This window comes from Oryza brachyantha, chromosome 1 (genome assembly GCF_000231095.2).
Source record: "Oryza brachyantha chromosome 1, ObraRS2, whole genome shotgun sequence".
NCBI lineage: Eukaryota > Viridiplantae > Streptophyta > Magnoliopsida > Poales > Poaceae > Oryza > Oryza brachyantha.
The window spans coordinates 8195181-8213938 of record NC_023163.2 but is presented as its reverse complement, the minus strand read 5'-3'; the positions used below and the strand labels follow the sequence as shown (position 1 = coordinate 8213938).

At 38.5% G+C, this 18758-nt stretch overlaps 1 protein-coding gene across 1 annotated transcript; it reads left to right on the top strand.

Moving 5' to 3' along the window:
* The first annotated feature begins 14223 nt into the window (after positions 1 to 14223).
* Positions 14224 to 18389, top strand: LOC102713506 (acyl transferase 4). Its single transcript, XM_040520210.1, has 2 exons — positions 14224 to 14778; positions 17295 to 18389. The coding sequence occupies exons 1-2, from the start codon at positions 14332 to 14334 to the stop codon at positions 18174 to 18176; spliced, it is 1329 nt and encodes a 442-aa protein (XP_040376144.1). The 5' UTR covers positions 14224 to 14331; the 3' UTR covers positions 18177 to 18389.
* The last annotated feature ends 369 nt before the right edge of the window (positions 18390 to 18758 follow it).

The window sequence follows — 18758 nt, the reverse complement described above, 5'->3', positions numbered from 1 at the left end:
ATTGAATAATGAGGGTCCCATCATTTGTCTTACAACTTATATACTGCTGTCAAAATTTAAATTCTAAAACTTAATTTTGTAATTGCTTTTATGTTTTTCCATTGTAGTTTCTTTTTAGTATTAATATTTAAGTCACTAAAATAAAAATATAAATGTTTTAAACATAAATTATTTTTTATCGCTAATACCTAGGTCCAAGACCACACCAGACCTCTACCAGATTGTCCAAGGTAATACCAAGTCCTTCTCCAACTACATCCGGTGCTTCATGGATAAGAGTAGCATCATTCCAAACACCAAAGGTGATAAACTAATGCCCACCTTCTATCGAGGAGAGAAAATGCATATTTCATCAACAAATAGTCATGCAAGCTTTCCCAAGACGTCTACCAAATATTTGATGGCATAAAAGATACGTCAACTCGAAGGCGACCCTAGCCACCCACCTCGCAAAGCCAACCAAAAGCCATTGAGCAAACTGACTCCTCCAAGTAAAAGGATTAGGAGAGGAAGAGGAAGAAGTTGTTATTGTCACTAAACATGACAACCACAGTCGAGATTGTTGCTCGCGTCTGCCTCTCTTTGACAAACTCCAAAATATGTTGGATAACCAATGCATCTATCATCCTAAGCCCAACCACTCAGTGAAGGAATTACTTGTTGAACATTTTAGCTTGGCACTTGTTCGATAAGTCCGGCACCTAAGGAACCATCAACAAAGACAAGATCAAGGATAAGGAGGGTGATGACAGCCACACCGACCCTCGACACTTTTACTCTAAGCTCAACCACATCTACAGGGAAAATACGTTACATACGATGTCCGTCGTATGATCCGTGGTATGACGCGCAGACGGAAGCAGCTCATACGAAGGCGCGTGGCCGTGGCCGCGGACGGAAGCGCGCTCCGGACCGTCACTTTGTACACAGCTCGTACGCCAAGCGTCGTACATATAGCGTCGTTCCATCTACAGTGACCCCAATGCATACGAGTCAAGATGGAAGCATATGCTGACCGCACGTGAGATCACGGCAGTTGCCATGGACACCCGGCAATGTCTTCGATGGTCCCAATAACCTTCCATCATTTTGACACTCGGACCGAGTACCTCACCTAGTTCGATATCCACTCATCCTAGCCACCACAGAACATGGCATCCGAGTAAAGCGAGTACTCATCGATGGAGGCAACACTATCAACATTGCATTTTCTAGGACATTGAAGAATATAAAGTTGCCTCGCCATTCACTGGGCCAAAGACGTCGCCGTTTTCACGGCGTCATCCCCGGCATCTCCTCCACGCCACTCGGACAAATCACTCTAGCTGTCACGTTCGGCCCCTCGTTAAATTTCTGGACCGAGAACATCGTCTATGCAGGCCATCGACCTCAAAACCGCTTGCCACTACATGCTTCAAACACTAAAATATCAATACCAAAATGTTCCGTCCTACCCATAATCCTACCAGATGCAGCCATGCCAACCCACAACTCTAACGCGGGCTATTATATTAGAAAAAAAAATCGCATGCTGCCGTGATCGAGTGCCGTTGCAACAAGCTGATATCGACGACAGATCGTCGTGGGACTTTAATTACTTAATCGACCGATCGGGGTTAGGCCAGCGATCACCGGCCGGCCTGCATATATGTGTACTTAGATTAATTAGCTAGATATCTGCCTCGAGATATGATCTGCAGTGTCGATCAGTACCATCAAACTAGCTTTCATGGGCTCACCTGCTGCGCCTACACTTTGGTCAGATGTACGCGTCGATCAATCGACGTATCATAGGAAAACTCCCACGCACGATTATTTGGATCTCTTTTCGTTTTTCTTAGATTTATATAAGTCAAAATTTAAATTTTTAATACTTCCATCGTCCCTAAATGCTTGACGACATTTACTTGACTATTCGTCTTATTTAAAAAAATTACATAATTATTTATTATTTTTATATCATTTTATTTATTGTTAAATATACTTTTATACATATATATATAGTTTTACATATTTTTTTTAAAAATTAAATAGGACGAATGGTCAAACGTATATAAAAAATTAACGGCGTCAAACATTTAGGAACAGAGATAGTATTAAATTTGGAGATGATCTTTAGGTTTTTAATCAAAGTTTATCTTTTAGCCTCAGCTTTTTTAGATCGCAAAAAACACATATATAAAATTTTGATTTACAAATTATTTGTCATTTGCAAATATGCTAAACAACAAGAGCCATGCTGGGCTGTCATTTTGCTTGTTCAGTTCGATCAAATCAGAGCAAGTACGACAGGAAGCAAAATTAATTGCTTTGCTTTAGTGACAAATTAAGTGGAGTGGTTATGTGAAGTAAATTTGGGAACAGTAAACTATAATTGCGGTGTATGAACTTGCAAGGCGGAGTGAGATGATCTAGTACATTAGTATGTAAATGAATCGAAATTAAGGGTATTACGGTAAACGTGTGCCAACTTGCATGTTTGATGGGCGTGAAGAAGGGTAGACATGTCTAATAAGGGAAATTTAACCATTTGCCACTCTTACGAGTGGTCTTAATCTCATATATCTATGACATGTGGGTCCAGATCCACATGTCATAGACACATGAGAGTGGCAAAAAATTAAGATCACTCGTAAAGGTGGCAAATAGTTAAATGCCCCGTCTAATAAGCGTGTGTTTATGCGCCTATATGACTAGGCTCGCATGTTTTAATTTGTTGGCAGACATACATCAAAAGTTTACTTAGCTGTTGTATGTTTTGTTAGAAAAAGTAAATATTATGGAAGAGACTTTTCAAACTATGGACTGCATTCTATTTGCAATTACATAAACATTTTATTCAAATGGACTTTCTACAGAATTGAGCTTTTCAAAGCTAAGAAGGTGCGGTCTGATAATGTTTACCTGGTCCACCTAGGTTCAAATCTTGAATTCAGTGTCTCTCGTGGGGTTCCTTATCTTATTTTCAGACAAATTTGAGAGGGGTTTAGTTTTTAAAGTATTCACAAAAATAATAACAATTCTCGTGTAGCCCACCTTCTATGTTGGGTCTTAGATGTTTTGGTTTTTTTAAATGAGCTTTTGTTAAATTAAAAACACAACTTTCTATCAAAAGATTGACAACAAATCCACTTAAACTAAAACTTTTTATGTAAAAACTTAATGCGTAGAAAATTTCAATAAAAAGACATAAATCATAAAACTTTATATGGCATTTATTATTAAACTTCCTATCAAACCGCCCAACATATATTGTGAGGCTATCTATGGGCGCGTGATTCCTCCTCGAATATACTACATCCGTGTTCCTAAATGTTGCACGTGATTCCTCCTCGAATATACTACATCCGTGTTCCTAAATGTTTGACGACGTTGACTTTTTTATGCATGTTTGACTATTTGTCTTATTCAAACATTTACATAATTGTTAATTATTTTTATATCATTTAATTTATTGTTAAATATACTTTTATGTATATATATAGCTTTACGTATTTTATAATTTTTTTAATAAGACGAATAGTCAAACATGTATAAAAAAGTCAACGGCGTTAAACATTTAGGGACGAAGGGAGTATATAGAAAATGGAGTGTTGTTGAACACGTCCCCACCACCTAAGTGTCGTTGAGAGGTAGAGAGATTTGGTGGTGTTCTGAACATTATTATAAGTGTTTAAGCTAGCTAGTAGAATGCAACATTATTGACTATCGTCTAAATTATGCACGCTGTCATATTTTTGGTAGGTATTCTTATCAAACAAATATAATGCACTATTGACTAATATTATATCACCTCGTTGTACATTACAATTGAATTAATTATCCATTACTATATTATCACAAAGTTGTCTGCAGTCAAAGATTCTAAACACATGGTTACGGCAATGGTGCACGCATCTTCAAAACAAGCTACTCCGATGGTAGACTACTATTAATTATTAGGGACAATTTTGTTTTTAACGTTATTTTCGAGTCTAATACTGATTTTAGGTGTTTGCTGGGATATTCTGAACTTGTAACATGTGATAAAGTTTGACATGATGAGCTATATGTAATTGTTAAATTTATATCCAATTTCTGATAAAGCAATGTCAATTCTTTTTTTAAGAAAATTAGGTGTTCTATTAAACTAAAGATTAATTAACAATAATATTGCTTTTGTTGTTGTATATATATTGTTATGATTTAGAATGGAGGGTAACAACATAAATGACTAATAAATAGGGATAAAAATAAAATTTCGAGAAAGGGTAAAATAGAATTTTTAGCCGTTGAGTTAACACCATTAGTACTTCCATGCAAATGAGGGGTAACCAATTCATTCAGTTAAAAAAGTATGGTCAAATACGAAAATCCTAAAAAAGAGGGATAAAATAAGTATTAGAACCCGTAATAGGGGCAAAAACGAAATTGTCTCCTAATTATTAATACTTAAATATAAATAAGATCAAAGTTGGCACAATATGCAACTATGCAAGTGGGAATCTATATATGAACACTAGCTAGGAGAGCACAGCTAGCTAGGGATCGATGCGACATGATTTAGTGAAAGATACTTATGAATGAATATACTTAATCATGGATTCAATCTTTGTGGAGTAGATAGGTTGTAACGGCCAGTCCCTTATCCAAGTTTAATTAAGAATAACGATGGATCTGATCAAGATCAAGAGACCACGTCAAAGTGTCCTATAAAGAAATGTGCGTATAGGATTGCAGGAGAGGGGATCCCATCCCTTACCAACCACACGTCTGCATCGATCCATCGATCTCTTTGTGAACATTTACATGTTAATTAAATCACATCAAGAGACTTAACAGCTTCTTTTGGACAGGAGGAAGATGACTCCATAGCTAAGGGCATTTGAAAATTAGGGAACTGCATATCCCAACAGTCTGATCACTTTGTTAATTAGGACGTAACCAGTGAAGATTGGAGAAGGTTACTGTCCAACTTCTGGCCTGATTACATTTATAAGATAGTGTAACTGGTTGCCTTCAGAGCATGAAAGTTTGATTGGCTTTGTACACACTTAATTCGGCAATAATCAAACAAACCAGTTGGCCGGCCTGTTGTTTGGGAACAGTTGGGTTTGACTAGTTACCTAAGGGATTCTCTTCTTCAATTTCTCTCTTAATTAATTAATTAATTTCCCTCTTAATTTTTTTTTGTCTTGCCCCAGTACATCTGTGGACGCATATGCATGACGTGTGGTGGTCTCACCTCTCCTTCTCTGCGTATACAATACAACGGCTGAATACTGGCGGTTTGCAGGTCGCAAAAACCCAAATTACCAACGGTTTTGCAACCATCTCAATACATATTATTTTTTGTCATAATGAAAATATTTTTACGTATTTACCCTGTCTCTGCCATAAAGACAAACGCACAGCCAATATTAAGTTTTTAATTAAAAAATACTCACTCCATCCTAAATTGATCATGCACCAAGAATCACACCAAATCTAATTGGATAGTTGCATGTAAGCATTAAAAAAGCTAGTCTATTTAATCAGCATTAAAAAGCTAGAGTCATACATCCCAAGCTACATACCTATATGCAAAATTGGAATTTACAAATCACACTAGATCTGATTGGATAGTTGCATGTAAGCATTTAATGTGCATGTGAATCAAAGGTGTTTTTATACTACAAGTAATATATAGTAAGATGATTAATTTTGGATTTCTTTTTTTCTCTTATATGATGATTAATTTAGGAGTAAAAAGTTTGGTGGGACAGATTCCCATCTACCCATATGAAGGTTAGAAAAACCATAAAGATTCTAACATGTACACGTCTATATATTATTATGCTAAACATGATGAAATACTCCCTCTGGTTCCAACGGTATTGACGTTTGAGGTTTGGATTCATTGTCTGAAATTCTAAATGATCACTTAATGTGGACTGTTTTATCCATGCATGCATACAAGTCACATCAATTCATTGGTTGTAATCAGCTAAAGGGCGCAAATCAGGAAATACGTATTATTCTAATACTATTCACTACTCAGTACGTGTGATTATGTCCAGAATACCACATTTTTCACACGCCTCTTTTCGCTTCTGTTTATATTTATAATATTTATAAGTTAAAATATAATTTTTAACCTTAAATTTGAGTTGCATTTGAGGTTTTTTTTATCGAAGTTTATTTTCCAGTATTGAATTTAATATCGCTACAAATACACATATAAAAGTTTTATTTGTAGATATTATCTTTTTTTTATAAATATGGCGTTATAATCACCCCTTCGCAACCGAAGGGAAGAAGAGATTTTTAACTAATGATTTCAAAATATAGCATCAATATGCATATCAGCATATTTATTTTGCTTCTGGTGTGCAACACCTCATCTTTTTTCTCGTGCTTAATGGATGGTATTTCACAGATTGTTCAGTTTCGTACGTATATGGCATTCTGCAGACGGTTCTATTATTAATTCCATCGTCGACAGAATAGGGTAGAACCTGCAGACAATATATATGTTCGGTTGAATTCACTCCGGATTTGGCCTCTTAACTTAGCTAACCATACCGCTGACCCCTCTCTAACACCACACATTCCAAATTAATATAAGCCTATATATATGAACTGAACGGGTTAGGTATTACTAACGACTAATCATGCTTAATTATAGTACATTATAGGTCATGGTGACGCCAAATGGATAATGTTATGACAGTGTACACCGTGTCGTCCTGATTGACCTAACAGCATTAAACCAATTGCATTCTCCTCTTTTGTTTATTCATTGTTTTTTTTTGTTTGTTTTCAGGATTGTTTGCCTCTGAGGAGGAGGACGTACGTACAAACTACCGTCTAATGCAATTTGATACTCTTCAACTAATATAATCAGCTCACTGATAATTTTATATGTGATCGATTGGGCGCACAACAATTCAAAGTTCTTTATTAACACGAACATATCGAATCCATGGAATATTTGATGGTATTGTACAAGTGAATGTATTTTCAAATTTCATAAAGTCGTTGGAACTAGTCATCTGGTGATCATGCATGTTTTTCGCAAGCAGACGCCTCGAGAGTGATCTTTTTGCAGCATATTTATAAACAAAGAAATAATTTATGAATATAACTTATATATATATATTTTCTGACAATCTAAAGCCAAGCCTGAAAATAAAGTATGTCGAAAAAATCTTAAAATTAAAAATTTAAATTTTGTCTTATAAACATAAACAGAAGCGAAAGGGGTGCTCGTGATGTGTTTTGTAGGTAGTATCTATCAAGATGCCTCCAGTCAAATACTTCAAACCAACCGTCAATGTAGATTGTGTACGCGGTAAGCCTTTCAAAAAATACTAGAGTCATAAGGTCAATCTGCAAACACGTAAGCATTGACCGATGCACATTTTCGCAATAATTCTATTGACTATAAATTTTATGGTAGTAAGTTTACAAAACCAGAACTATATATTTGGTCAAAAACACATTATGGAAATTGGCTGTATATCCAACTAATTAACATTGTATGAAATAAAAATAGTATTATACCTATCTATAAGTAGTAACGTAAATCAATGACGCCATTGGCTCAATCATTACATCATCCTTTAGTTTGATATATTAACGCTTTATGTTTCATTTTACACTTATGTAGGCACCTAGCTTTATGTAGGTGACCCAGGGTTATCTGATGTACTTCATTCCTACGTGTGTTTGAAGTATTCATGCACTCACCCCTTCACATATATAGTTAGACAGCCATCGAACTAAACTGCAGATTAATTATGGCCTACCACCGGACGAATTGAAGTGATACAACAATTAAGCAAGCTAATTAGTTAACTGACTTCGCGTAGACATCATCAAGTATTTGTTGTGTGCACTTCAATTTAATTAACCACACTTACTGTGTGTAAAAGCTGACAAGCAATCTAACTTCGCGTGGACATATCATCAAATGATGATGATGTGATCTGAGCAACACTCCAATTGAAATACAATTTTTGCATGTTTAACTTTTTAAGTCCACGTACTACTTAGCCCCCCGCCCCTCCTCCCCCCCCGGAATTTTTTATTAAATAAACATTTTTAGCAAGTAATTTTATTACTAAACCACCGGGCAAAATTTTTTTATCTATAATGGATTTTTATTACTAAAAGCCCATTGAACCAATAGTAAACGGGTTGACAAATAGTGTATTTTTATCTATAATGGATTTTTTGTACATGCATCAAATTGATGGTTAATTTTGCTGTATCCGACAGGAAGTACATATATACCTTCTCATATTTAAATGTATATATGGTGGTTTGATTTTTGGACATTAAAGTTTAACCATTAGTCTTCTTCAATTTGGAAAAACATCACTTCTTTTGTAACTTGTTTTAATATTTGTACTGTTTTTTATTAAGATATATAAATAATCAAATCTTTAGTCAAAATAAATGCATGCCGTACGTGTTAAAACATAGGGGAGACTGGGAGATGGAGTATTATTTACTTTTACGAATTTCGAGTTTAATTAGTATTGTGCCACCCCAAAAGTATGCACGCGATCTTGTTTCAGACAAACCAAAATTGTGGGTTGGATCGATGGATCAGCTACCTTTATTAATTATTATTACCTAATCCGCAACTTGAAGTTGAACTGGCACCAAATATATGTATTTTTACGATGAACACCATATCTTAATCGCGAATTTGCTGGCTCGAATCGGTGTCACTTTAGGGACGGAATCCTGTGTGCACTATATATTTCAAATTAATGGTATATATATCTATGTATATATATATATATATGTATATATATATATATATGTATATATATCAACCAACCATGCACGGAGGATCGCAGATCTGTTTCATCGGTGTCTCATGCACGTACAATTTGCACAGCGCGGTGAACAACTAACCACGATTAATTAATATGCGTACGCGCGCGTTGATCCCAATCTCATGTGAAGCCGACGGCTGAAGAAAAGATACGGGAACGGGACGGCTCGAGGGCACGATCGATCGGCGGGGACTCTCTAACTGTACCGATAGCTAGCCAACAAATATGTATGTACTGTACATATTTTGGGTTACGCATCCACTCCGGCTCTAATTCAACTCAATAAACTAATTAAGTTACGTTAGAAATGAAAATTTTTCACTGCTGGTCATTATTATGTACACGTACTTTATCTTACATTAGCTTAGTTATTCTTACTTTTTAGAACTACTACATCTATCCTAAAATATGATTATTTTTATTCTATTTTTTAAAATAAATTTATTTTTAAGCAATCATTGTATCAAAATTTATAAAAGTACGGAATAAATGTATAGGAAGTAGATAGCTAGAGTGAAGAAATTTGTGAAGGCATGGAATAAATTGATAAATTGCATTGAGGTTTCATAAAGTGGACGGTATTATATTCTTTTTGTTTTTATTTTTTTATCTGTGAGAGAATTAAAAAAAATAAAGTTATTTTAGAATGAAGTGGATATCTTTTATTTCTTGTCACCGAATTGTGATTCATCTCCAAATTAAAGGAGTCACTTGGAAGGGAGAGTGCTCAAAGGTACTGAACGACAAATTTGTTTTGTGATGCTTTTCGTTTTCTTGAGCTATACGGATTGCATGTTTAAAAGACGTAGGTTTCACCACCTCAAGAAGCCTAATGCATCATGAATCGGTGACAATAGGGAGCTGGGCCATATTAGGAATTGACACGGTTAGGCCCACGTGACCGTCTCTGATTCAACCAAATGGATTAAGTTATTTTCGAAAGACGGAAACAGATTACCGACGACCCACACACATTCCTAACCATATGCTGACTCGTTCTCTCTCTGTTTTTTTTTTCCTTGTATAAGTAATTATCACGGCTTCACCGCTGGTCCTTGTCGTCGTTATCGAGCATCCATTTCATTTATTCTAAAACCAACAATAATGCTGGTTCAATTCAGACCACGGATGCCGGCAAGAACGCCCGCTTTGAAACTGGACATTCATGAGCACGAACGGTATTTTGTGCTGATCTGGTGATTAAATATTCTAGTCAACTTAATTGTAGTTGGTAACGACGGATTCCATCATAGAAACTTCAAATTGCTGCAAACATGCGCGGTCGCATACAAATTTGAGCCAAACTACTGTCCGTGTTCCAAAAGAAAAGTATTTTTTGTTTACCTAGACAATATTAGGATAAATGAATTAACGATTCCATTTGGTTCACTTATTGGTTACCACCTCCGTTTTATATTGTAGGTTTTTTAGATTTGCCTAAATTGATTCATTGATGAATATATATAATTTATATACTTGTCTAATTTATTAGCATCCATATGAATCTAGACAATGCTAGAAAGACTTACATTGCGAAACGGATGGAGTAAATTTTAATTCTTTTATTATTTAGAATCTCTTTCTAAGCACTAGATTGATTAATGAAAATGTATGCAAGTTCTATTATGCACTATTAGAATCAATACCCCTTGTTATAAAATTTAAATAATATGAATATTTGTATCTTCAAACGGAGAGAGCAGTTCACATGTGTAGCAAATGTTAATTACATTATTTGTTTATTATTATATTATTATTATTTCCTCTTTACCTACAAAGTAACACACATCACTTCGCTTTGATTATTCTTATAAGCCAAAATTTGAATTTTTAACCTTAAATTCAAAGTTAATTTTGAGGTTTTTTCACTGAAGTTTATTTTCCAACCTTGACTTTACATCGTTAAGAATATTATATAAAATTTTTATTCATAAATTATTTTTTATTTACAAATATATCGTTTGGCTTTTTATATAAAAAATCAAACAATCACCCCCCCTAAGTATCTAACCTCTTATAGATGCAGTGACAGGGCAAGCTCACGAGCATAACAATTCATTGGTGCACACCTACTAATATTCCTCAAGCTAATATTACCCAAATTAAGTATAGAAATGTTAGAAAACGGTATACCTAGCTATCAAATCTAATACACATGTGTATTAGACCTGATACCTAGTGTCAGAGAAATCTCCTTGAGCAAGAGGTCTGTGGACCACCTTTTTCATATTTGGCCAAGGGAGCGCGAGCGAAGCCATGGGCTATGAATGAAGCGTTGCGTAGAGATGGGAGAGAAGGAGGATGCGTGAAAGAAATCTTATGAATATAAATCGTTTCACTTTTTCCTAGTCAAACTTCTTTTAGGTTTGACCAAGTTTAGTATTTTCAACACAAGACAATCATATTATAAAAATATATTTAATAAAACTAATTGAGTATTTTAAATATTGTTAAATTTTCCTACGAACTTGCTCAAACTTAACAAAGTTTGACTAGAAAAAAGTCAAATAACTTATAAATATGAAACGGAGGGAGTGAAATGCAGGTGGAATGGAGCTCGAGCCTAAGCTCCCCTTCTCTCGAGCATGGCTCTTTTTGGTTTGGGTGCTTCTCGAGAAGTTTTCCTCATTTTTCCCGTTTGAGAGTATCTCTGCCTGTCCTCCCTCCCATCTACATATGGCCCTACATTTATAGTCTCAGGTGGTACTAAGTGTATAGAAAGGGAGAGCTATAATAGTCATGATTATGTGACGAGAAAGTATATTTAATGGGATTGATGTGGTTGGATATGGATGTTCCATTGTCTTTACCACACATTAAAAAGTGTTTCAGTCATGACATGATTGCACAGGACTGACCCGTTGTTTTACACGGTATAGGAAAAAATGCGTATTAGATAGTGTGTTTGATATGTTGCCCGTGTGTTATAAATGTGGTAAGTACAGTACTAATTCCGTAGAATTTCGTAGAGGTAGCACATTAAGGGTCCCATATGTTCCAACAAAATGTCACTATCTATTAGGATCTAGGTACTGCCTCGCGCAAGCGGTGTCGAGTTCGAGCACACCTAAGTCCTTCGAGGGAAAACAAACTCCCAACCACACTATCAGGCGCCGGGCTGCTCGACACTGACTTGTCCTTTAGAGGGTTGGGATGCTCGAGCCCCAAAGGGGTGCACACTTATCCAAGAGATTGTTTGCTCATTCGCATAAGATCAGGGTGCAAAAGACCCTCCAAGACAACCCTCCCCTACTATGGCTCAATGTCCCCGGAGGAGGATACCCATCTGCTCCCTAGAAATAGGGATTTGGTCAGGTGGCCCAAGACCTCCGAAAAGAGCCAGAGCCTCGGTCCATATGCCCTGTATGCTACTAGAGTGGGGACATGATTCCAATAACACTAACACCTAGGTGTCATACCTATATAATTTTAAAATAGGATACCGTTTCATAGTCTCTCTCATTAAGTGCGGGAAAACAACCGTTGTGTTTCATGTTTATTATTATCTATGTTTTAGGTTATAAGACACGTTTTTTCACCTTCGATCGCGAACGGCGCTCACACAGTCACATGTCGTGTGTTTGCACGCACTACTGCTTAACACCTCATACAAATTAATTAAGACCTCTCCTATGTTTACCTCGTGCCAAAAGGACATCCCGATCCACTTGGTTACGTAGATTTTGACCACCGTTGTTGACGCTAGATCTGGTTACAATTAGTTTTTAGCCGGTAACCAAGAGAGGTCAAATTACATACTCACCTAAATATATACTTGAAACGATCTTACATAGGACAGAAATTTTTACTTTCGCAGAAGCAACGGCCCTGTAGGACAATAAGACAAGATTCATAAGGAATACAGAAAAGAGAGTAAAAAAAAACACCACAAACTTCCCAAATTCCAAAGACCATATAGAGTCGTACAAAAGGAAATCAAATATTACTGGAGAAATCGAATAGTGACTTCAAACACGATAAATCGAATATTACTGGAGGGCATTTCTGTCATGAGCATGCCGGCCGGCCGGCCGGCTTGCTTTCCTAGCCATCAAAAGGAGTTGCGATCGTCCAAGACTGTTATTATATTACTCTTTCTGTTTTTCAGTGACACGTTTAACTTTTAGATTAATGTTTTTATATGTTATCTTTTTTATTTTTAAAATATGTAAAATTATAAACTATTTTTAAAGTTTTCTTATGGGTACTCAAAACCAAATCATAAAAAAATATATAAATTATATAAATTTTTAAAATAAGATAAATAGTTAAACGTATATAAAAGTCGTCACTGAACTGGAGGGAGCATGTTGCTGCTTAATTGGATGAGTGGACGCTGACATCCACTTGAGGGAAGGAAGCCACGGAGGAGAGAGGACCACTTAACGTTACGGTCATGCGTTTTTCTCAAAAAAAAAAAAAACGTTACGGTCATGGGCACCCAAACGACGACGATGACTGTGAACAGATCGAAGCTGAACAAAAGAGAAATGGAAGAAGCGAAAATCATACATATCCCACTGGTACAGGAAGCATCACCTACCACGGGTACGTGACTGTTTGGTTTTTTTCATAAAAAAATATAATTTATTAATAAAAATTTTATATATACATTCTTAGCGATGTGAAAGATTTGGTGAAAAGAAATACTAAAATCAACTTTAAACTTAAAGTTAAAAAATTAAATTTTAACTTATAACTATAAACAGAAGTAAAAAAATGATATATGAATTTGGTTTGAGACCAGAAGATTAATTAGACTGCTAAAGAGTCGATGAGTCTCATTCAGAGACACAGCGGTAATTAGGCACCAACGAGGCATGCAATCAGGCAAAGCCATATACTCCATATCAATTTGCTCCTGAATGTGTAGTTAAACAAGTACTTAGTCCAAGATGCTTATTCTTCAGTGCGTGCGTCATGCCGGAGAATATAAAGGCATCTCAGCTCGATCATTGGGCCTGCAGAGATCACTGCAGCTGGCCTGGCATCGATCGCCCAAACACTCTCATTAATCTACCGAGCTCTCTGCATCAACTGCGTAAGTATAGGTGGGCGTTTTGTCGTAATCAACTGCAATCCCCGGTAAACCGGCAAAGTTATAGTCTCTTTAGAATTAAAATCATTGACACTTCGATTTATGTGTATGAATGCATGTACTGTTCGTATATATGCATATAAAATAAAAGTAACACGGCCATATACCTAATCCCTCCCAACTATGTAAGTAAATATAGTATGTACTACTAGCTAGCTCGAAAGAGACTCTCCCGACGAAAAAAATTAACTTGATAATTGGGTCACTGATCGAGTCGCTAGCCACCAAACAATTAACCGCGACCCGGTGATTAATAATAGTAATTAGCAGCTAGCTCCATCTCGAGGCTATATAAACCCGGCCGCCTGCACGCACCACCACCACCACAAAAGGTGTTAAGCTGCAGCCTGCACGTTAGCCAACCCAGCCGGCGCGGCCACCGATATATTCTCCGGCGAGGGCGACGACGACGAGCTACGTAGCATGGGGTTCACGGTGCTGAGGACGAGCCGGGAGTACGTGCAGCCGAGCGCGGCGACGCCGTCAGGCGAGCTGGAGCTGTCCATCATCGACCGCGTGGTGGGGCTGCGCCACCTGGTGCGCTCGCTGCACATCTTCACCGGCGCCGCCGGCGGAGACGGCAGGCCGGCTCCGACGTCGGCGTCGCCGGCGCGCGTGATTAAGGAGGCGCTGGGGAAGGCGCTGGTGGACTACTACCCGTTCGCCGGGCGGTTCGCGGACGGCGCCGGCGGGCCCGGGAGCGCGCGCGTGGAGTGCACCGGCGAGGGCGCGTGGTTCGTGGAGGCCGTCGCCGGCTGCAGCCTCGACGACGTGAACCGGCTCGACCACCCGCTCATGATCCCCGAGGACGACCTCCTCCCCGACGCCGCCCCCGGCGTGCAGCCGCTCGACCTCCCCCTTATGATGCAGGTATAGCCTAGTATATAGTACAAGCGAGCATTCAAAATACAGTAATAACAATAATCCCTTCGGTTGAAGAATTAATAACGTTGAGTTAACTTTAACCATAATATAAAAACTATTTAAGAAAAAAATTTTGGTTTTTGAAAATGACATAACATGAGATTTTACAATTGAAAGAGACTACGGAACGGTATAATGTTCGAACAATATTGACCTGATGATATATCGGTTATAATACACATGTGTATTTGATATTGTTCGAGATGATTTTAAGGTTTTTTATCGTGGTTTATTTTTAGTCATTGTTGTTAGATCGTTTTAAACACATATATAAAATTTGTATTTATAAATTATCTTTATTTTTAAATATGTCATCTGTTTTTTTTTCATGGATGACCCTGATAACTTGTGTAAACTTTTTTTCAACTTGCCTAGATAATCAAAATTATATAGTGTTCGCTTTGGAAAGTCTAATAAAACAACTAAAGGACTAGTACTAGTAATAGTAAGTATGAGCAATCCATAGATGATTACAACTCATTTATATATGTAACTATAATTAACATTTTTCCGAGTAAATTGCAAATCAAGATGTTGGTACATCCAAGGTACCAACTTCACGTACGGACGGAGAATGCTGTCCTCAGATGATTTCATTTGTGCATAATATGTGCACACGCTTTCGAGTACGAACAATTCAAACGTGAAGTTTTTGAATATATGGACGAACCATACGCTGGTACTCTTGCTCACGGATTAATTACAAAAGTGCTCACGGAATTATAAAACTAATTAAGAGTAATATATATGAACAAAACACACATACATGATGGAACGTGCATGCGTCATGTACACTATTAATCCTGCATTGACATGGGGCATTTTTCTAGTTACTTTCATGTAGTGGTGTGTATAAATTAGCATGCAATTAACACAATCGCACTGTTTATTTTACTAATTAGTAGTAGTATATAAGTAAGATTCAAGATAAGACTGAGCTAGACAGAATGATGAGCTAGCAAGCTAGTGCTGATCAATATAAACTAGTTGAAGCGTGCACCTGAAAACTAAAAGTTAATTGCACTAATTAGCTAGGTGAAGTTGAGGCTATCAGGTAGGTAAGCCGAACCACTCTCAAAATTGGTGAGATTATGAGTCGAAGTTGTCAGGGGATGTGAGATCAGTTGCGTTGACGTAGGACCACACATTAAGCAGAGAACTCATATCACTCTACAGCATGACACTCTGAATTGTAGATTATATATACACTGGATTTTGATCATTTTAAGGGCATATAGTCTTAATTTCCATATTCCCCTCAAATAATTCAATGTAGTGATGATAAAAAAAATAAAAATTTGATGATATGGACTTATATGTATTGGTGTATATATATACATCCATGAAACCGTTAAAATTTTGTAAATCTGAACACAATACATCAGTGGGTAGTGCAGTGCAGGCTCACTTGGGTTTTTTGTTTTCTTTTGTTCCTTTTTTTAAAAAAATGAAACCACCGTAGATATATATTCCAACCGTATTATCCAGTTTCTAAGAAATTTCATTATACTGTTCCAGAACTATATTGGAGTTTTCCATGTATGTGCATTTTTTTAGCCATGTCCATATACATATATACTCGAGTTCATGATGCATGGACGACAGCACGACGGGATGCGCACGTCATTTTAGGCGATTAGGCATATAATAGGGCTAGGAGGTCACTAATTTCTGTCGAGCACATCATGCTTTCCGAGTCTGATCTTGCCTAATCTCACACTAATGTTTGACACGTACATCATCGATAGTTGTTAGCTCTGAGATGGCAGTTGACGTCGACCCTGCTCCATTTTGCCCATTGGATATGATTGACTTGAGTCACTTGACCAAACCCAGTACATAGGGTTTAATTAAATAAGGGACCAAATATCTGCATCAGCATCAGGTCGATCATGGATGCAATCCCCTCACAGACATAGCTAATCATTGCGCTTATGGTGCAAGTGACCATTTCCCCTGGTCAACAGCGCAAGTAACCTTAATTACCACGACTTGCTAGCTACTCACACCAGCTTAGAATCTAACTAAAATATATTCGCTTAAATAATAATAATAATATAATATATGTCTCCACGTACAAAAGCTTAAAGTTAATCATTTGGGAAAATTTATTACCATCCTTTAACACATCCTTTAATAGGTATCACTATTCTATACGTAAAATTTATACCTTCTAGTATTTAAGGTAAGAAGTACTAAATTTTACATAGAAAACTTCTTGATACCTTTTCAACATGGTAAAATTGCTCTAATCATTTTCGCTCAAATCTTTTCGTTTTCGTTTATAATTATAACTTAAAATTTGAATATTAAATTTTAAATTTAGAGTTAATTTTAGGGTTTTTCATCGAGTTTATTTTTTAGCGTTGGCTTAGAGATATGTATAAAATTTTTATTAATAAATTATTTTTTATTTATAAATATGCCCCCTTTAATTTAGTGATTGTGATGTTAATGAACAGGTGACGGAGTTCACGTGCGGTGGGTTCGTGGTGGGGCTGATCTCGGTGCACACGCTGGCGGACGGGCTGGGCGCCGGGCAGTTCATCAACGCCGTGGGCGACTACGCCCGCGGGCTGGACAGGCCCAGGGTGAGCCCGATCTGGGCCCGCGAGGCCATCCCGAGCCCGCCCAAGCTGCCCCCCGGCCCGCCGCCGGATCTGACGATGTTCCAGCTCCGGCACGTCACCGTCGACCTGAGCCTCGACACCATCAACAAGGCCAAGTCCTCCTACTTCGCCTCCACCGGCCAGCGCTGCTCCACCTTCGACGTCGCCATCGCCAGGACGTGGCAGGCCCGCACCCGGTCGCTCCGCCTCCCCGACCCTTCCTCCCGCGTCAACCTCTGCTTCTTCGCCAACACCCGCCACCTCATGCACGCCGCCGCCTGGCCCAAGGACGCCGCCGCCGGCAATGGCAATGGCGGCGGAGCCGGGTTCTACGGCAACTGCTTCTACCCGGTGTCGGTGGTGGCGGAGAGCGGGGCGGTGGAGGCGGCGGACGTGGCGGGGGTGGTGGGGATGATCCGGGAGGCGAAGGCGAGGCTGCCGGCGGAGTTCGCGCGGTGGGCGGTGGGCGACTTCCGCGACGACCCCTACGAGCTGAGCTTCACGTACGACTCCCTGTTCGTGTCGGACTGGACGCGGCTGGGGTTCCTGGAGGCGGACTACGGGTGGGGGGCGCCGTCGCACGTCGTGCCGTTCGCCTACCACCCGTTCATGGCCGTCGCCATCATCGGCGCGCCGCCGGCGCCCAAGTCCGGCGCCAGGATCATGACGCAGTGCGTCGAGGACGACCACCTGCCGGCCTTCATGGACGAGATCAAGGCGTTCGACAAGTTCTAATCCATCCATCCATCGATTCATCTGCTTTGTGTAATTGTGCTTGTCATGCATGGAACGTGAACTGTGAAAAAAAAAGCTACTGTTACGTGTTTAATGGGCTTTATTTTTTGTTGGGTTGGGCCGACACGATTAGCAAAAGAATTTAGTGGAGGCCCACTTGTAATAAGACAATCGTCATTGTGGATTAGTAAAAGTGGTTACGGATTTCTTAAGCGGAAGCTCTTTAAATCCTTTGAGAAAAAGTCCATCATAGGTCCCTTCAATTATAGGCGAGTTTGTTTTTCATCGCTTAACCGAAATAACATCAATGTGTACCCCTAAACTCGAATAATCCGTTCAAAAATGGCCCCTGGCCAGTTTTGACTCATTCTTCATTGGTTTTGCTGATATAGCGTTCGGTGGGTCCCACATATTATTTTTTTTATTTTTTTTCCTCTCCTTCTCTCTTCTTCGTCTCTTCTCCCTGCTTCTTCAGATCGCGGCCGGTGGGGGCGAGGGCTGTGGCGGTCGGACGGGCGGCGGACTGAGTTCGCCATGACGGTGGGGTGGCTCAACGGCCGCGTGTCGCTCGCCACCGAGGCG